At 27.7% G+C, this 22,345-nt stretch overlaps 1 protein-coding gene across 1 annotated transcript in view; it reads left to right on the forward strand.

Annotated features, from left to right (window-relative positions):
- The window catches only part of LOC100197430 (flotillin-1), a 35,224-nt gene extending 20,264 nt beyond the window's left edge, over window positions 1–14,960 (forward strand). Inside the window, exons 9-14 of the mRNA XM_065790662.1 lie at window positions 666–785; window positions 899–931; window positions 1,037–1,264; window positions 1,366–1,503; window positions 7,310–7,474; window positions 14,880–14,960. Coding sequence (XP_065646734.1) covers window positions 666–785; window positions 899–931; window positions 1,037–1,264; window positions 1,366–1,503; window positions 7,310–7,474; window positions 14,880–14,897 — 702 coding nt within the window. The 3' untranslated portion in view covers window positions 14,898–14,960. The remainder of the gene's footprint in view (window positions 1–665; window positions 786–898; window positions 932–1,036; window positions 1,265–1,365; window positions 1,504–7,309; window positions 7,475–14,879) is intronic.
- Window positions 14,961–22,345: the final 7,385 nt, after the last annotated feature.

Consider the following 22,345-nt stretch of genomic DNA (forward strand, 5'->3'; position numbering starts at 1 on the left):
CTCACAGCAGAGTGCTGCTACATCAACTGAGGGTTTGGCATGTAGTAGCAATCTTTTCTTTCATTATTCTTTGTTTTTTTTTCTTCTTTTTCTGAAAATTCATATTTTATTAATGTGACAAAAATATGGTAATGATTTGTTATATAAATATGCTATGGTAGATATATTTGTTAAAAATGGTCAAAGTTTGTTTGTTAACTTTTATTAGAGTACATTTTGCATGACATAAAAGCTATTGGAAAAGTGTGAAGAATGCATTCAAGATTTAAATATAATTTGTTGCTCTTGATATTATGCAAGAAGTTCTGAGTTAAATTCTCTACATCCCTGCTAGTATTGTGCTCAATATGTTTTTCTGTGCAGCGACCTTCTTCTTCAAGGTTTTGGAAAGAGTTTAGAGAGGGTTGCAACAACAACAACAACAACAAAAAAGATAAAAATGAACAGCCTTCTTGACTGTACTGACCCTTGAAATTTGAAAAAAAAAAGAAAAATGTCCAATTTGACTTTTTTTTTTTTTTTTCGTATAAATATTTAAACATTTGTCAATTATATATGTATATATTTTTTGATTATTATATGCATTTAAATATAATATATTTTATAAATACTTATTATGTAAATATATTATATTTCGAAAAAAAAGTTTAATCTTTAAAAATTAGGAAGCAGAAGCTGAAGAACTTCGTGTTAAAGCAGAATATGAAAATCACACTGAAGTTGCACGATCACAAAGAGATTTTCAGTTGAAAAAAGCTTCTTATGATATTGAAATTAATGCTAAAGTAGGGCATTTGATTTTTTATATTAGTGTGTAAAAATAATTTTTTTAATGTTGTTACATCAGTTTTGTTCTTTTGATATTTTATCTTTAATTTCCATATTATTTTTATTTTAGAAAGCTATTGCAGAGTTATCCTCTGACTTACAGGTTTTTACATTTATAGTGTATTATATATCGTGCAACAGTAATAGTGTTTATTTTCTTATGCTTTTTTTTAAATTTCCATTTTATTTGATTTCGTTTGTTGTCTAGACTGCTATTACTAAACAAAAGATTAAAGAAGCTGAAATGGATGTTAAAGTAATTGAACGTGCCCAAGCTATTAATGTTCAAATCCAAGAAATACAACGCAAAGAGAAAGAGCTAGAAAGTCAAGTAAAAATACCAGCTAATGCTGAGAAGTATAAAACTGAAAAGATAGCAGAGGCTCATAGGGCAAAAGTTATACTTGAAGCTGAGGCAGAAGCTGAATCTATTCGTGTAAGTTAGTCAACTTTACTATTTTAAAAATAAGCTTTAGCTGTTGCTCTGAGTATATTTGGTGTTCAAATTAATTAAAAGTTCTCTGAATTTTCATTTAGATTCGTGGAGAAGCTGAAGCTTATGCAATTGAAATAAAAGCCCGAGCTGAGGCGGAGCAAATGTCAAAAAAAGCTGCTGCCTGGAAAGAGTATGAAGATGCAGCTATGGTTGACATGTTGTTGCAAACTTTGCCAAAAGTAAGTAATCAATTTACACTATTTTACAATGGTAAATATCAAAATATTCTTTTATTATTAAATAAATTAGTTTCGAAATGATTGGCTTCAAGTAATAAAGATTTTTTGATGTTGCAAACAAATTTTTTTTTTGTTTTATTATTTTATACAAGATTTATATTAGATCTTGGCTACTATTCCTGGCACTGACACTCCTGAGAGAAACTCTTGGAATTTCAAACTTTCTTCACTAAACTTAATATTTCAGTGCTCAAATTAATCGCTAATTGCAATATCTGAAAATATTTCTGTTCATATGTTTTAAATTAGAAATTTGTTAATTGGTAATAAAAATAATAATATAAAAAAAGATATATTAAATTAAGTCATTAGAGTTTTTAGTTTTGTTTTAAAACAACTATAAAAAGTTAAAATTAGTTTTTATATATTTTTTAACTCCTTTGTCTTTTAATTTTGTATACATATATGCAAAAAATTTAATTTATGAGAAAATATTGATTATAATTTAAATAAAATATAAAAGTTAATATATAAAGTATTTAACGTTTTCTTTTATTTAAAATATTTGATCACCGTTAAATTCCTTCAGACTGTTGTGATAAGCAGTTATTTTTTAATAATTATATGGTACTTTATTGTGCTTTATTTTTCTAATTTTATCTGATTATTTATGAAATGAATTAAAGTATTAAAGTTTAAGTCATAATCTTTAATAATAATAAAAATAATAGTAATAATATGCTTTTAAAATAAAGTTTTATATCATAGTTCAAAATTAACATTAACATTTTTTATTGAATAACAGCTATTGAGTTTAGTGATCAAACAGTTTTATGGTTTTTAAAAAGCTAAAAATTTAAAGACCAGAGACATTTCCAGATATTGCAATTCGTGATCGCTTAATTTGAGCCCTGTATTTAGAATTATAGATTTTTCCACCTAGTTGTTATAGACTTGTTTGATTGGAAGAAATATTATATTTACGTCAATGAGCAGAATAAATATTTTATTTACCTCAAATTCAACTACCATGGCAATTGGCATATAAACAGACATTCAAACCCCTTAATTATTGGCATAACTATTTAAATGGCATAGTTATGACCTTAAGGATTAAGTTCCAGATAGCAGACTTGGTCAGAAAGCGAGAGCGATCGCTCTTGATAACTGACTACAGAAATAATTTAGTTGCGAAAAACTAGCCAGATTTTCAGTCGTTTTGAGAACATTTTAAAAAAACAAAGAAATAGTGCAAAAAAGATTAATTGGGCAAATAAAAAATAAACTAGGAAAAGAAAATAACTTTTAACGCAAAAAAACTTACATTTAGAACAAATATTTTTGTAACATCGCTCTTTTATAACTTTTTTATAAAATTAAGCGACATTTTTTATATAAAAATAACATCTTACAATTGCTTAATAAGGAAACAAATGTTATTTTATTTATTAAAGAGTTTAATATAATTTTTATTTATATACTCGTGTCTTATTTCCAGTGCTAGATTAAGGAGGGTTGTGGTTAAAGGGGGCTATAGCCCTGGGCCCCGCAATGTTAGGGGCCCCGAAATAGTCAAGAAGACCTTTTTTTTAAGTCATTTTTATGCTGTGACACATAAAAAGGCCTCCAAAATAAAAATAGCCCCTGGCTCCAAAAAGTCTAACAAGATTCTAATAAAACTAACGCTAGCTTTAATTTTATTTAAGCTAAATTATTTTATAAATAAAAAAGTTAATTTTTTCAATAACTATTTTATGTTTCGCATAGTTTGAAAATTTTAACATATTCAAAACAAATTCTTCTTAGTAAGATGAACAAATTAAATGATTAAATCATTGAGTTACTGTAGAAATTAAATTAACTAGATAGATTAGCTAAAAAGGTTGAAAAAACTTTATGAAGAGGAAGCTTTTATATCTAATAACTTTCTATATATATATATATATATATATATATATATATATATATATATATATATATATATATATATATATATATATATATATATATATATATATATATATCTGTGTGTGTGTGTATACACCACGCCTGAGGTCACATATATATATTGACCTCAGGCGTGGTGGTTGTTTATCCACAAGTTATTTTGTATGCATGTTTGTGTTTAGTAACCAGAAACTTCTTGTATGTTTATTTCATAATTAGTTTTATTAACTTTGATGGTTATTAACAATTTCATTGAAAATGCAATTGTTGTTGAAAGTCTTTTTGTTAACAAAATAAATCGTAAAAATTGTTTTCAAAGATTACATTAGAATAAAAAACAGATACACAAAATTACATTTACATGAAAAATACATACTTTTTATATAAAAATTAAGAATATACTAATAAAATCAATAGTAATTAACTTTCAATATTTTAGCAGTTTAAAAAATATATATTTAAAACATTTATTTTTGTAAACAAATAATAATAGTTTAAAAGGTTTATGACTTTGCAGATGTGGCTCCGAGAATGAGCCATAGTATTAAAGTAATAGTTTGTTTGATAGTATATCTTTAAAACAATATATGCTAGAAATCTCATAACTTAACAAATTTCGAATAATACAATTTTTAAACAATTTAACAGAATACTCTAGAACTTTATTTCACTTAGCGTATTTTTTGAACCAATGAATTAGTTTTGTTTGTAGATTTGGCGGGTTTTTAGTGTTCGCGAATATTCTTTTTATTTTTCCGAACCAAGATGTTTTGAGAACATTCAAATTTATGTATGTTTCCATGTGTCTGTAAAACAAAACTTTTTTGTTTTATGGACATACATAAACTTAAATGTTCTCAAAATGACTACAAAACCTGGTCAGTTTTTTTCAATTAAATATTATTTCTGTGTTCAGTTATTCGAGAGCGATTGCTCCCGACCGAGCCTGAGATAGTGGGTAACTATTAAAAAACCAATTTTATTCGCTATTAAAAGTCTTATTTTAAAAATTTTAACTATTTGAATAATCATTTTATTGTAATGATTTTAACTATTTGCATAGAGTAAATAATTTATTATTATATGTTGACTTGACAAGTAAGTTATATAACCAATGTAAACTGTAAATCTGATCTTCAAAAATATAATTCGTAATGCATAGTCAGTATTATTTGTGATCACCATCGGATTAGAATTGGTAGCAGAGGGTAGTTTTTTTTCACAATGGAATTATGGTAAAAAGAAGAAATTAAAAGTTAAATAACCAAATGGAAAATCAAATAACCATCCAAAATGAAGTATCAGCAATAAATAGAGAAAAAGTGATTTTAAAGTCTTCATTTACACAAACAAAACTTCAAATTATCTAATGTCTTGTGTGATACAATGAGCTTGTGTAAAAATGAGTTATGCAACAATGAGAATTGAGCAACAAATTAACAATGATTTAAAACAGTTGTTATAGTAATCGTTGATATATTAAACAAATACGAGTTTCTGTAACCAAAACAAAATGTGGTTAAAATTAATGAAGAAATTAAAAAAATAAATGATGAATTTGCCGAAGCAATGGAGCATGTAAATAAATGGATGTTGTGAAATGGAAATAAAAAATCAAGTTTAAAACATCAATGGCTTGAAAAAAAACCTAAAATCTTAGCAGAAAAGCAACAGTGGGATCAATGGTGTAGCACTCAAAAAATGAATCATGAGTTTGAAGATAATATAAAATAATTAAGAAAAAGATGAAAGCAAAATTGATTCAATAAAATCTACGCAAAGCATGGATACAATAAAAAATGGAACAAATGATTCGAGTGAAAAAACTGCAAAAATTGGACACAATTTAAGTAAACAACTGAAATGCATCTTGATACCAATGTTTAATGGCAATAAAAAAAAAATAAAAATAAAAATTTGTAAAGCTTCATTCTGCTCATGTATTGATTAAGCTCCAGCAACAGCTGAATATAAATTACTTTAGTTACATCAGTATTTATGTGGCGACACATTAACAAATACGAAGCAAATGGAACGGAGGAACTTGGTGATGGAATGTTATACTATCAACTACAAAATAAGGTTCCAGAGATGATATTAATAAAATACAAATGTTGGGTGTGTGATAGCAGATTTAATAAAAATGATGAAACTTTAACAAGGTTTGTTGTTGAAGAAACAGATTTTCAAATTGTTGCAACAGAAACTTTACATGGTTTATTATTTTAAAATGTGCTAAACGCAAATTTTGCTGGATCCCTGAGTCTAGGTACTAAATAAAATTTATAGGGTCTAGGTACTAAGCTTTGGGTTCAGTTAGCAAAATATTTTAAATTTTATAAGACTTTTATGCTGATATAATTAAGTGCCTTAAATATTCAATTTTGTATTTTTTAACTTCATATGTTAAATGTTACATTTAAGTAAATTTAAATAAGTTCAATTATTTAAAAATAACATGTTATTTAAAAATATCTTATTATTATTTAAAAAGAAACTTGTTATTAATGTTAATGTTATAATATTGTTATTAATGTTAATGTTATAATGTTGTTATAATATTGTTATAATAATGTTAACGTTATAGTATTGTTATAATAATGTTAATGTTATAATATTGTTATTAATGTTAATGTTATAATGTTGTTATTAATGTTAATAAAATGTTATGTTACTTTTTTAAATAAAAAAACAATTTAATAACTTTTTCAATTTATTCATTTTAGTCGCTATAAAAGATTATTAAAACAAAAGATTTTAAATGAAAAGTGTGTAAGCAATACAAAAGCAATTATTTAGTTCACCATATATTGTTATATAATAGTATAAACAATATATTGTTTTTATATGACACCACATAATGGCTTTTCTCATATCTGCTAGATTAGTTTCAATTTTGAAAATACTGCTTTCAATTTTGCCTAACAATTTTTGATGGGGTTTGAATTGAACCACAACCACTTGCATTGATTATGCCCCAAATCATATTTGCTGGATATTGCTCAATAGAAAGTGCAATGTATTGTGGATTGAAGTGTGAGTTTGGTTGCTGGCAAATATTGACTTTGTGTGCTACAAACTGCTTAATGTGCGCTTGGTTTGGGCCCATGATTGTTGTCACATTTTAACAGTCTACTCCTTGTATTATTTGCAAACTTCAAGGCAGTCAAAAAGAAGAGCCTTTGGTGAAAACATTAGAAATTTTGAAAGAGGCAACTCTTTTAAAATTTCTAATATGTTTTCACCAAAAGATCTTCTTCCAATAGATTTCAAATCATTTCTTGTTTATAAATTTGTATGCGCAGGATGTAATTCCTGTTATATAGGCAAAACTTCTTGCCACAAATGGTTGAACACCACAAAAGAGTTGTTTTGATAATTATAATGACTGTTTTTTGGTATTGGATTCTGCCACCAATAAATTTGAGCTTAAAGTTAAGGAAAGTTAAATTGCTACTCAGCTAACAAATGAGCACACACAACTCATAACACACATGTTATGTGTGCTATGAGTTTTTTTTAAACTCCTAATTTATAACATTTAAATTATGATTGGATTGTACCTTAAGGTAAAGAAGAGTTTCATAGGTAAGGTATGGAAGAATTCCTAAATTTTGAATTATAGTCTTACTAGTGGTACCATTACAATAAAAACTAAATCTGCACAACACCCAGAATCGCACCCCTTGTATCAGGTATAGTTATCTCACCCAGGCTCCAGTTGTAAAAGTTTTTTCAACTCTACTTGTGTTTTGAATAATATATAAATAATATAATGAATATATCATTAACTATAAATTCACAATCATTTTGTAGTTATTTATATTTTTATGTCAGTTAAAAGATGTTTGTTTGATAGGTTGCTGCTGAAATTGCTCATCCGTTATCAAAGGTAAAGAAAATGACAATGATTTCTAGTGGTAGCAAGGATATTGGTGCTTCAAAAATAACAGGAGAACTACTTGATATAGTAATCAGAATGCCACAAGCTATGGAACAACTTACTGGTGTTGATATAACTAAGGTAATTAATTTTAAAGTTTATATTTAAGACTAAAGAAATTACTATTCTATTTAAGACGGTCAATTAATAAAATAAAAATCAGTTATGTGTTGTAATAAAAGTTGTTATGGTTACAAGAAGTAAACAGCAACATTCTCAATTACTTCAGTTATCAATTAATAAGATAATAATTACGATAATATTTTTCTTTAAATTTCCCTCTATAAATGAATGTCATTTGTATTGTATTGTTTTTATTTGTACTTTTAATATGCTAATATTAATCTTTTTCTTGCAAATTAATTTAAAAACAAAAAACCATCGCTATCAACAGAATACCTAACAGCAATTACAGTAAAGAAACATTATTGCGAACATCATTGAGAGCAAATAATATCATTAAAAAAAAGTGCATTCAAGTTCAATATACCAAAATTGAGATTGATTGACAGAAAAGTAAAAATGCTGGTCAGCATGGTAGAAGGAAGGCCAACAAATATTGAGATTTATGACAGAAAAGTAAAAATGCTTTGACAGAAGACGATGTTATTTTCTATTATTTCAAGACTATTTGAAAAACGCAAAACAAAAGTGTTTTATTCAAAAATGGCAAACCTTCATTACAGTGATAGTATGATTTTGAAAAGAGATGGAAACATGATGTAGGGTTATGCAAACTAGATAACGTTGCATGAAAGAGCATATTCTTGCATTTCAAACATAACTAGCAATTATTTTAACAATTACAAGAAACAATAAGATGAAGCCAAAATTGATCACTTAAAAGCTTCACATATTTGGAATTGTGACAAGTATGTTCTAGTGGTGACCAAGCAAAGTTTCAATTTTATGCCAAAAACGGTAAAAAGCGTTTTCAAACTCACAGAAAGCAAAAAAATCATTCAATTATGGTGCAAAGATGATCAACTCGCACAATGTAAACAGATTTGGAATGGATATAGTAATCCCTATTTATTTAGTGGTTATAATGGCTATTCATCCCAGCAGTTAAAACAATTTATGGAGAGCACATTCTTGTATTAGATGGTCATAGCACTCATGTGTCATTGAAACATATTGAAATATGTAAAGAAAACAATGATTTGTTAGCCTACCAGTTCATTTAACTCATATCTTGCAACCACTATTGTAATATTGGAATTATTTTATCACATTAAACATACCTGGAAACATTAAAATCATATTATGAATTATCAAAATACAAAAAATGTTCTCTGTTTAAAGCTCTATATAAAAGTGCTTAACCAGAACACACAAAGTCAGTGCTTTTGAAATCTGAGTTGTTTACTTTGAATAAATCCAATATTGACTTATCAAAATTGAAAATAACATAAACATTTGATGATCCAGCACCAGAGTTAGCATCACAATCAGAATCAACAATATCATCTACTATACAGCATTCATCTTAAATTTCATCACCTCCAATAAAACCAATCTCATGTGTTTCAGTTGAATATTATAACAAAAAACACATTTTAATTAAAAATGGTTTAGAATCTGCAATGAAAACATTTATGCAGCAAATTAATACCTTATAAAAATATCCATGAATCTAAAAGAAATAATGTAAATATTAAAGGAGAAGCTTTTACTGAAGTTGAGACAATGAGGAAAGTTCAAGTAAAAGATAAAAAACAAAATTTAAAAAAAAAGCTACAAAAGTTATGTACTCCAAAACAATATCAACATGGTACTGAGTATTTTCTGCGCTAAAAAGTGTAGATATGCTTCCAATATTGTGTAATAGATCTATTTTTCTTTTTATTGGTTTTCATATATAAGTTGGTTTTCTCTTCCTTTTTTTGTTTTCTCATTGGTTGTAAAGATGACTGACTTAAATTTAAAAATATATAAATTTGGTAAAGTATAATTTCTTGAAAATTGATTTTAAGAAATTTATATTACAAATAACTTTTGTTTACATATTATTATATAAAACAAAGTTCTTTATCCATTAAAAAAATATTTCCCATCAAAAAATAAATTACACTTTCTGAATGTAAACCGAAGGCTAACTTACCCTATTTAGGTTTTTAAACTATAATTTCTGAATTTTTTAAATATATCAAATTTCTAGACTATTTTTCAAATCAAAAAGTTACTTAATTTTAAATAAAATTTTTATATAAAAGAAGATTTTATATAAAGAGGTTTTATTAACTTTTTTTGTTATTGTTATCAGCAAATTAGTTTTTTGTTGTTGTTATCAACAAATCGAATTAACAACAAATAAATATTATTCATGTAAAATATGTGTAACAAGAAATAAATCAATTTTCTAATGAGCAAAATAGTACAGGTACAACAACACTACCTACACTGGGCCAGTAGGTGGGCAAAATGGGAAAAATTTTAGTTGTCCAATCTTGAAAACTTATTTAATTTTAGTATCTATATGTATTAGGAGAAATTTCTTGTTAGTTTATACTAAATTCTTTAGTTACCAGGACTCTTAGCATTTGAATATTGAAGTTAAAAAAAAAATTATATATAAGTAATTTCGGTGACATCAACGTTGTGTGATATTTCAATTACATCTACGTTTTTAAAACAAAAAATTAGTACATGTTATTCTAGAGTATTTAGAGATCAAAAAAATCAATGTGTGAAATAAATTTATCATAGCATGTTATCTCAGTTATACTTTGAAAATCACAGATTAAAAAAAAAAATCTTTAAGGAATTTATTTTTTGCCGCACTATAACAAATAATTGTCACAATTTGCCATGATGCTTCCATTAAGTTTCCATAGATTGCTTGTCCCCTTTAATCCCTGTTCAGATTTTATATTTGTTTTAACTTGGTTGCTGTGGTACTAAACTTTGCATAGCAACAACTCATTTCTACAAATTAAAGTTGTTTTAACAGTATTTTATTTGCGCTAAGTACACAATACAATACATTAAAATGATACTCACAATTCTAATGAGGTTAATTTTTTTGATTGCTATGGATACCTTACTTTGGATAGCACATCAACAACATATTTACGGTAGTTGTTAGTAATTTAATACTAATTTAATACTTACACTAACGCTAATTTAATTACTTTAAATTTTAATTACTAACACTTGTAGTAACTTTAACTGAGTTAACAACTTAATTAAAAGTTCTGCTAACAAGAATCCACACAGCATATATACTATAATATTAAACTTTTAAATCCAAAATATTTGTTATAAGATTTATTTTGATATGGTTTTATTAAACTTAGACATTCATAATTTTCTCCATAAAAACAATCTTAGTATTTCAAAACAAAATACTACTAAAGATATGAAGGGTTTAATTGTGAAACAATGACAAGCCACAAAAACAAATATTTGAGAAAAATGACTTTAAAGTTTAATTTAAATCATATTACCTATTATTCTCTCAAATTTATACATCATAAAAATACTAATGGATATTATATATTGGACAAAATAAATAAATATTTATGATTATAAAAATGATAATAGCTCATTTAAAAAAAAAGTGTGGCTTGTCATTGTTTCACAATAAGCCCTTCATAAATTGAAATTTATTCAGCCAAAATTTGCTGAATTTAAAGGCGTTGATTTTAGATACGCTGTTCAACGATTTGTTTACATGTATAAAAAAATGTAGAAATATTCAATTTAAATATTTAATGAATATTTAGTTGTCAGAAAAAAAGTCAATGAACCAACTGCAAAAACCTTAAAAATAGCAAGTATCTTGCTTAATTGAATCTCATTCATCCAATGAATTTTTTTTGCTGCTAGTAAAAAATTTAGAGATGAATCTATTGTTATTTCTGCCAAGAACATTTTAAATACTTCAAATACAGATAAAGCAATTAAATATTTAGCAGACGAAGCACTGATTTTAATAATTAGTGCCAGTCTGACAAAAGCCTCCTATCATTATAATTGATTATAAGCAGAGCCTCGGAGAAAGAATATGACATCTACTCCACTTACAATGATGCCAGGAATGCAAAATTGAAATATTAAACTGCAAATATAACAGTGGAGAACTATTCAGCTTTAGTTCCTTTAAAAGATTTAATGATTCATTCTTTGCAAAGAATCTGTGCAGTTCAGGAACCTGTGCTAAAGCACTTGATATTGAATGACAAAGCAATAAAGACAATGACACTCGCATGTAAGGCTGGTTTTGATGGTGCTACTGGCCAAAGCATTTATAAGTAAGTTTTATCAGAACCTGACATGAACAGAGATTTAAAGCGTGAAGAATCATTATTTGTTACTTGTCTAGTCCCATTGGATTTGACTGGATTTAACAACAGGATCAAAAAGGTGCCTATTTAGAGAAATCAAAAGTCATTATTCACAGCCAATTGTAGACCCATAAGGTTTGCATACAAAACGGAATCCAAGGAATTTGTGATTGAAGAAGATCAGTACATTAAAAGTGAGATAGAAAGCTTGGGTATGATTTTATTAGAGGTTTGCGGATCTCGTATTAAAGTGAATTGTATTATTGGATTTAAAATGACTGATGGGAAGGTTCAAATAGTATTATCTGAAAAAACTAACTCATACCTATGATGTTCAGTGTGTGGTTTCTCCAAAAAATATGAATAGTCTTGATATCCTTAATATAGATTATACTAACAGATAGCTCAAATATGGTCCAGTCTCCATGCATGGATTCGATTTTTTAAGATGATTTTGCACATTGTTAAAAAAAAAAGAAACAAGAAAATGGCAAGCAAGATCTAAAGAACACAAAAAAAGGCATCTGTAGTTGAACAAAAAATTTGATTTTATGAACAAAATAGGACTTACTTGATTTTCCTAAAAGTGGTGGTTCTGAAACAAGCAATGATGGCAATACCTTAAGGCGTGCTTTTGCAGCATATGAACAAACAGCTGAAGTTCTGGGTATTGATCAAAACCTTATATTCAGAGTTTACATTATCTTGGTAATGCTCTGTTTTGGATATGAAATAGACTGCTTATAATTCAAGGATTATTGTTTTGACAATGTTAGACTATATGTGTTCCTTTATCCATGGTATTACATGGCTCAATTTTTTTTAAAACATTATTTCCCTAAATGCTCAATTGTTATTCAATATAGGTAGGTCAAAAATCCAATAAAGTTTATTCAAAAATCAATTTACCACTTTGTAACTAAGGAAAGTATCTGGTAACTAAGCAATATAAGTATTCATAGCAACTAAATAAAGACAATTATCACTTTTATAAAAGGTGTGATCTCACATTGGTACTCATGCCAAATTTAGCGAATATAGCACTTGTAAAATATCTGCAAATAACAAAAATAGGTTGTTATTAAGCAAAATAAAGGTATTCATACACTGGGTTAAAGTTTCTTTATGGTATATACATCAGCAAAAGGTAAGTTTGCATTGAAAACCTATGGACTATTGACTAATTACTTTAGTTTTACATCATTTCAATACAAATTGGGGCTAATTAAAACTCCCATTGACCGTACATTTAAAATAAATAATACCTGGACAGGATTTCATAAAAATATTCACTCAACTAAAATCACTTTACTTAAGAATCAATATCCTAATAAACTAATAGATAATTCCTTAAAAAAATATTGGGATCTTAAACACTCTGAACCTTTTGAAAAACCTAAATATGAATGTAAATATTTTAAATTACCCTATATTGTTGAACGATCTTTAAACGCTCAAAACAAAATATCGGAGTTAATAAATCTGTTTTGCAAAGAGAAATTTATCATAAAATTGGCATTTACTAGTACTAAAATTCAACAGTTTTTTTCATTAAAAGGAAAATATTTCCAGAAATTTAAAATCTAACGTTAATAAATTTAATTGTGCAAACTGTAATGTTTGTTACATAGGGCGAACTGTCCGACACATTTCTCAACGTATTGATGAACATTTTAAGGAAGATAAAAAATCACATATATTTCAACATATTAAATTCAACATTAATTGTTTTAATAAAGCAACTGCAGAATGTTTTACCATTCTGGATTCTGCCAATAGGAAAACTAAATTAGAAATTAAAGAAAGTCTGTAAAATGGCAGAACCCTGAGTTAAGCAAACAAGTTAGGCACAGTGGTATTGAGTTGTTCTAATCTAACTTATATTAACATCCTGTCCTTTATTGTACATTACCTTTTGTGTAATGAATGTTAACTTTAAATTTGATTGTATTTTTATTATTTCCTTTGTATGTACATCAATAAATACGAATTTTTCTCAATACTAAATTTATTTTTTTAAAGAAATTTTTGCTGGATTGTTGTGACCAGCGTCTTCAGCTTAAAATGTCTTTTGTTTGTTTTTGTCCCTCATCTAAATTGATACCATTTTGTTGAGGGGCACATTGGTGGTACTGTATTTCAAGTGCTTCATGAACTTTCCTAACAAACTTTTTAGCATCAACTTTTAGAGTTCTGCAACTATCCCAGTTAATTTGTTGTGCGCAATGTCTCATGTGTGTGGCTAATGCAGATCGTTCTCTTTATTTCCTATTGTACTGTTTTCTTGTTGTTGTATGCGTGTTTTTATTTGCATTTTTGTTTCACCTATATACTTTTTGCTACAATGACATTTAATAAGGTCGACTGCTGGGTGGCTCTTCATTTGTAGTTTGGTTTTTTTCTTGATGTTAATATTGCCTCTAAGTTCAAGTTTGATTTGAAGACCGTTTTTTATCCTGCCTTCCTAAACACCTTACGTCATTTGGGAGACAATATTGGTACCCAAGGTAAAAGCGGTTTGAGGTAATGTAGGTCTCTGTGATTATTTTGATCATAATTCTTATAGATAATACAAACATACCTAATATGTTATCACTTTGAATTTTTTACTAAAAATATTTTAACAAATATAAAAATGGAGCTATCAATAATAAGTAATATTAGCCAAAAATTGCTGCAGGGGTTAGTTTTTGTAGTTAATTTCTCTCATTTTGGTCTATATCTATAGATATATATTTATATCTTATAATTAATATAGAAATCAGGGAGTGTGTATATCTTATATATATATATATATATAAGATATATATATATATATATATATATATAAAATATATATATACATATATATATACATATATATATACATATATATATTTATATATGTATTTACTTATATATATATGCATTTATATATATATATATATATATTTATATATAATATATGTATTTATTTATATATGCATTTATTTATATATATATGTATTTATTTATTTATTTATATATATATATATATATATATATATATATATATATATATATATATATATATATATGTCAGGTCATTGTCAATGTGTCATTTTTCAGACAAGATAATAAATATATATATATAAAACCAATGTATTAAAATATATCTTGTAAACATTGATGTTTATGTTAGTATCATAGCTTTGATAACGATATTTTTTTTTTTTTAGATTTTCCGAAAAAGCTAAATATGATGTAATCTAGTAATTAGTGAGGTTACTCGAAAGATAATAAGTTATATTGAGACCACACGTTTATGTTTTTTGTTTCTTTGTATATACCAATTCCTGTAGTGAACTATTAAAAGTAATATTTTAAACAAAGCACAATCTTCTTTACTTTAAGTTAGGGGCGCTCACACTATTTTTAGTAGGCCAGATTAAACCTCTTTTTCAAATGTGCGACCTTTTATCTCGTTTGTGTAAACCAGGTCTTGATTAAGAATCTCAAACAAAATTTACTTGATATTTTGTTGAAATGTTTTATTAACACAAAAATGTCGTAAATATCAAATCATCCTAAAAGACAGACACATTAAAATATATACGTTAGCATCATTTGGTGCATATTTCCTACATATATGTGACGTAGGCACTTGAAATCGGTTCTTGTTCTTTGCTTATAGTCTCTACGTCATATATACCAACTTCAACTAAATAATTAAATTAATTTATTATTTATTAGAGGTGATTTGACAATTTAAATCTGACTTTGTCTTTAACGAAGAATTATTAAATGTCCAATCCATTTCTACAAAAAGTGTAATCACGCATGCTTGTACTTTATACAAAAAGTGTGGGCACGTCTACTTACATTTCATTTATACAAAAAGTGTGAGCACACCTGCTTAAAGTTAATTTTTTTTCAAGTTGTTTTTACTGATTTTTATTTTTGCTAATTTGTTACAGTTATTTTTTTTATATTCCATTATAATTTATGAATATGTACTTATTGAAAATGTAAAGGAATTATTGCAAGTAAATAGAACATAGTGTAAAAAAGAGAAATTTCTTAAACCTTAAAAAGGAGATATCAAATAAACCGTGTGTTGTAAAAATTTGAAAAGCTTTTTTTTAGTTTTGCATCGATTTGTATCAATTTTTTTTTTGATTAAGTGAAAATTAATAATAATAAAAGATGTAAAATTTACGAGTTTTTCAGCGATCCCTTTTTTTTTCTTTCTTTTTTAGCGTCTAGTGTGCAAAAAAAATTTTAAATGATAAAAGATCAGATGCAATGATCTATTATCGGAATTTTATCATAATTGATGCTGGAACATAGTTTTCGCGGCAAGTTAGCGTGCAAAATTATCCTTTTCTTTTGGTATTACTTTTTTTCCAAGTAGGCTTTTCGTGAAGTAAAAGATATTTTTAAATACAAAAAAACTTTTAAATTAAATATGATGTATTTAAAAAAACTTTTTTTTTTCTTCCTTTTACTATTTATAAATTTAAGAATCAGAGGAAATAAACGAAAAATGAGTACACTTTTTTCTGGATGACTATGGTTTTCCTACAGATGCCGATGCATTATTTTAAAATTTTTAATTGTTTGTAAAGATTTTTTTATGTTTGCCACAAATTTATTTGTTAGCTCTTATGTCTTTATTAAATTATTGTTAAATAAGGTCTAGGAAAAACTTTAGATTCATTTGCTTTACTAAAAGTTGCTATTTGCTGATTTATTTCCGCCATTTTATATCTAAAAATCGTGCCTTACATTTTGATCGTTTAGAATTGAAAGCAATTTTTTATTAAAACAACATGAAACTGGATCATCAAAAATGAATATTGTAAAAGCAGCTTTTATCTATGCATAGTAGAACAAAAAATTTACAGTATTTACACAACTATCAGATCATTTTTTGCTAATTTTTAGCGTTAAGGTTTCAACATTTTGCTTTTTTTCAACATCTAACATTTTGAAAATTGCAAAATGATGGTTGTATAAAAAAATTTGAATCGACATATAAAGTCGATTCAAGAAATAGTAAAGTTGTTTCATTTGTGAAATCAAACTAACTTTTTTTTATTTTTTGGTAGAATTAAAGAAAAGCCACAAACAAAATTTTGTTTAAATATGTTCATCTAAAAAATATTAAAAACTATTATATAACAGATTTATAAATTAAAACTTTACAATTCACACACCATGACTACTAAATGAAGCAATCTTAAACGATTTAGAGAAGAATCAGTTAATTGTTGCAACTGAATGATGCAACTATACATCTAAAATTACTTGAAAGTCAAGATGTATATCATTGTATAAGACAGAAGCTTAAAAGCCATTAAAAAATTGTTTAAAATAAATAACAAAAGAAACCGTATTTTTTAGAAAAAGTGAATCAATTTTGGACAATTGTAAACGTGAAAAAATATATACGGTGACATTAGGTTTACTGGCTTTCTAAAATCGAATTAATATTAATAAATTCGAATTCACAGTTTTTTTATGAATTCGAAGATATGACTCTCCAAATGGTATGTATACGCGAGAGCAAAATAAAATCTTTATTCTTATTTACACAACTTTGTTAGAAATGTGTAAACAAGAATTGTAATTACTTTACTGTTAGGTGCTTAATACACAGGAAGGGACGTTTAATAATTTTCGGAAAATTTTTCCACCCAACGCATGTTTATTAAGAGGTTTAACTTTATTTAAATTTAAAAGTTAATGTCTCATGTTTTTCATATGTCGCGTTAATTAAAAAGTGAGAATTGTTAACTACAAAATATTTTATTTTAGAAATTATACAAAAAACAAACAAAAGTGAATTAAATGTACGTTGTTGTTAGTTTTATATATATATATATATATATATATATATATATATATATATATATATATATATATATATATATACATATACAGTATCGGACAAAACGAGTGCAACCATATAATGCTAATTTAGTTTCTTTATATAAAAGTGCTGCATTTTTTCAATTTAGAGAAATAACTATGTAACTGTTTAGAGACAAAGTTCTTCAAGTTTTATTCATCACAAAGTTCATTATTTGTACACGAAAATTAATAAATTAATCAAAAGTATTTAAAAAAGTTGATTTCCTTCTGGACAAAACAAGTGCAACTCGACAAAATGTTGATCAAGCTGTATTTCGCTATCAATATTTCGTGGCGAATCCTTTGTTGTCGATCACAGCCTTGCATCTTCGAGGCATAGATTCGATCAGGCGATCAATGAAACTTTGTGGAATCGCTGCCCAGGCCTTTTGGGTTTGTTCAAACAGTTGATCCTTATTATGAACACCTTCACGATTAATTCTGCGGTTGACGATCTCCCACAGGTTCTCGATTGGGTTGAGATCCGGAGATTGAGGCAGCCAATCCATCACCGATAGGTGTGTTTCGGATCGTTGCCTTGCTGAAAAACCCATTTTATTGGCATATTCCATTCAGCATGAGGTAACATAACATCTTTCAGGATATTTTTATACATGAAACGGTCCATTATTCCATCGTTTCGATGTATTGGACCTAGACCGTTAGCAGAAAAACACCCCTAGACCATTACATTGCCTCCACCATGCTTCACGGTCTTATGGCAGTAACGTAAATCGAGGCGTTTTCCGGCCGGTCGACGTACACGGCAAATGCCATCGCTCCCAATGATGTTGAACTTCGATTCATCACTGAACAGGACAGTTCGCCATTTCTGCACATTCCAGTCAATATGAGATGTAGCAAACAGGAGTCTTTTCTTCTGGTTTTTTAGTGAAATCAATTTTTACGCGTACCTATGACGCGAAAGGCGCGCGCATACGCGTGTAACTGTCTTTTACGCGCGTAAAATATAACCTAAGTAAAAAAATCGAATTCCTTGATCCAAAATACCATATAAAAGAATACCACATATTTTTTAACCTAAATATTTCTTGTGCCTAAGGCTCGTACTACTTACGCGTATACGCGTTAGAAACTTTTACGCGCACAATGACTGACTTAATTTAAAAAAACTAAATTCCGCAAACCAAAACATTTATTAATTAAAAAGAAAAACTGGTTCGAAAAAGATTTTAATATTATATAATATTAAAATATATTAAAAACAAAATAAATATTTATCTTATCTAATTTTTCTTTCAAGAAAACAAAAAAAGAAAACCTAATACTAATAAAAAGGCTTTATTTCATTATTACAGCATTAACAAAGATAAAACTTCAGGGGTAAGTGTTTTTTCATTTTCAACCTTGTATTTTTTAAAACAAGTGTTTGATATTACAGGATCACTTCTAATCAACAAGTATTGGTACTGGTTTTTCATAACATTCTTTCTAGATATCTTGGCTGTATGGTTTAATCTAGCTTTGCGAATTTCTTTATTTAGAGCCTCTTGTGACTCTTCAGAGAAGTAACTAATTGGCAGTTCTAATGCCTCAGATATCTGCACACCATGTTCCAAGAGTTTATGAACAGTTGGGGGAATCACATACCAGCAATAGTTTTTGAGTATAAGAGCTGTAGTTTCATAGCAATACTGGCCAAAACTTTCAGAGTTCAACTCATAACAGGAGCATACTGCTATTAGGATTGTCCTCAATCTAATAATTACACCCGTTATATCAGCGAAAGTTTCAGCATTTTCAAATGCTCTTCTGGCTGTGTTTCCATCGTTAGTGTTGCCAAAACTCTGTTTGGGCATATCAACTATAAGACTTAGCTCTTCTCTGAACCTCAGTTGAATGTTCGTTTTTTTACTTTTTACTAATGCTTTTTCAGCAGGGGATTTGGCAAAGTATTTTTTAATGTCTAATTTGTATCCTAAATGTAAAATATATTCAAAACATCTGATCCAGCAATGCAGAGTAGAAAGACCCAAAGATAAAGCTTTTTCATTGATTGGTTTAGATCTGATCAATGCTGGGTTATTAAGTTCACTGGGCTTAGCTCCGCAAACATTACATGATTGCGAGGACAGAGTGTTAGTGAGGGCATTAACCACTTTACCATCAAACATGGTTAAATCTAGTTTGAACTTAAATGTGATAGTCGTATCCGGTTTGCCTTCCTCTACTTCTAACTTTACTTCAAATTTGACTAGTCTATTTATTTCTGCTTTTAAAAGTTCATATTCATTTCTTATCAATTCTTCCGTTTCTTTTTGATATTGGAGATGGAGGGGTCTACAGTAATGTGTGCTAGAGGGCTTTTTATTTAACCATACATTTTTGTTCATGATGGTTAATTTAAGTGGAACAACAGCTGTCTGGAAAAGACTTTGTTCATTAACTTGGGCTTCACCAATATTTGTATCAATGTATTTTTGTTTATAGACACTTTGACTGGAGGCACCATCAAAACCACCTTTAAAATGAAGTAGACCTTTAAACCTCCCCCCAATTTCAGCAAACATTCTCATAGAGTCTTGGCATCCCGTAAAAGTTAATATCCTTGTCAGAGTATGATTAAACATACCCTGTAGAGAAGTTGAAGCAGATGTTTCTGTCACAATTAAACCCTCAGGATAACATTTGTGTCTCTCATTCTTAATTTCATGAAGTGAAGGATAAATATCTGCATTATGTATTATCGATGAATTTCTAATAAATTGATACTGTTCATCAGAAAGGTCACACTGAATTTTTAAGCTCAAGGCATCTTCGGTTTTCATTTTTATCGGAAAATTTATCTTTTTGATTTTATCTTTTTCAGAGTTTGTAGCACTTTTCACAAGATCAACGAAGTCTTTTTTGCTAGGATCTCTAGTGGCTTTTTCTATTCAAGCTAATGCTAATGCTTCAGCAGGATGTTCAGCCAATTTGGCAACCTTAAACAAGATAATATTTAATATTTAAGCTTTTAAACTATTTTTTTAACTGGGTTGAATTTAATTTATTTATTAATACCTTAGATCTTCTGCTTCTATCACCTAAATCTTCCCAGTTCTTGCACTTTCTACCTGAACCTGATGCAACATTTTTTTTTTGTTAACAGTAATATATTTGTTCAACCAAGTTCGCTCGTGTTCTAAAAGTCTAGAGAAGGTTCTTGCATACTTCCGCAACTTTGATCGGAATTTACATTTAAATATTATTAGAGTTTTCTTTAGATTTATCATTTCAGGTTTTTCAATACTTTCATAGTATAGACCCTCCAGTCTACAAAACTCACGTAGAAGAGCCTCGAGTAAGTTATCATGATTAATTCCTAACTCTTGAATTACAGGAACTAAATGTATTCTTTTCATGTTGAATGTAAGCAATGAAGTATTTTAAGTTATTTTATACACAAGTTTTAATTTTAAAACATGCACTATGCCATCAAACGTTGCATATATTGGTTTTTGAGGTTTGATAATTAGCACCATCTGCATGAGCATGAGTTTTTTTACTAATAGGAACTAAATGTATAATTTGTGTAATGAATGAAAGCAATTAACTAATATTCGCTACTTTATACGGCAAGTTTTAATTAAAAACGAAAAAAAAACACACAAAAAAACCGAAGTATTTGAAAGGTCTTATTTTAATTGGGACACGTTTGGGCAATTGATTTTTATTTTTTCTGCTTTCATATATACCTATTAATGGGAAAATATTAAAACTACCATGGAATCTAGTGGAATCGTTTAGCTTTTAAACTAAACTCATAATTAAACTAATTTAAAAAAATCAATTTATGACACATTTTTGAGACCTCAGTAATGAAAAACTTAAAACAAAATTTATTGTCAAAAATGTTGTTAGTAGTTGCCAAACATCTTAAACATATGACTTCAAATTAAATTTTGAACTGTTTTTACCCATGTCAATCTTAAAAGAGTGACACAAAAGCTAGATTTTTTTGAACGAGTTTTCCGATAAATAAAATAAATAAGTCTAGGAAAAAGGCGTATAAATTGGTGAAATCTTGAAAATTGTTCACAAAAAAGTTAATTATTGACTTTTAGTGGTATTTAGTAACATTATAATTAAATTAAATAATTTCCAGCAATACTTTTTTTATGGGGGGTTTTTCGCCGTTTTTTATGGATTTTGACTCACTGTGCGTCGTCTGATTGTTCGGTCTGATACAGGCAGCTCTATTTTGCTTTTGTATCTCGACTGATGATATCCAGGGATCCTTCTTGACGGATCTGACGATCATAGAATCATCTCTCTAGAAGTGGTGGAACGCGGTCTTCCACCTTTGTTATCTGCTGCCAACTTCCCCGTAGAACGATATTTGGAACATAGTCTTGATACGGTCCATTTTTTCACGCGATATTTATCACAAATACTTTTTTGTGACATTCCACTTACGTAATCGCCAATAATTTTCTTTTTTAGTTCCAATCCAAGACTGTCGAGAGCCATTTTTGCATTTGAAGTCATAAAAATAATAAAAATAAATAATCACGCTTCTCAAGGCTTGCCGTGTTACATTTACCTTGTGATGATACAATAATGCTCTGTGGAACACAACGTCTTGGTTGGATGTGGACTGTATTGATGTAATGAAACACTTGTTGTATTTCACTTCTTGTATTGATGTTCTTCAGTAAAACACTTTGATAAAACTCACTTCGATAAACTGTCTTGATAATACTGACTGATTGACTTCCATATACTGACTGAATTACATGTCGATTTACATGTCTCTTATATAGTAAAATGAACCTGTTCATGGAAG

This window comes from Hydra vulgaris, chromosome 02 (assembly GCF_038396675.1).
Source record: "Hydra vulgaris chromosome 02, alternate assembly HydraT2T_AEP".
Lineage (NCBI taxonomy): Eukaryota > Metazoa > Cnidaria > Hydrozoa > Anthoathecata > Hydridae > Hydra > Hydra vulgaris.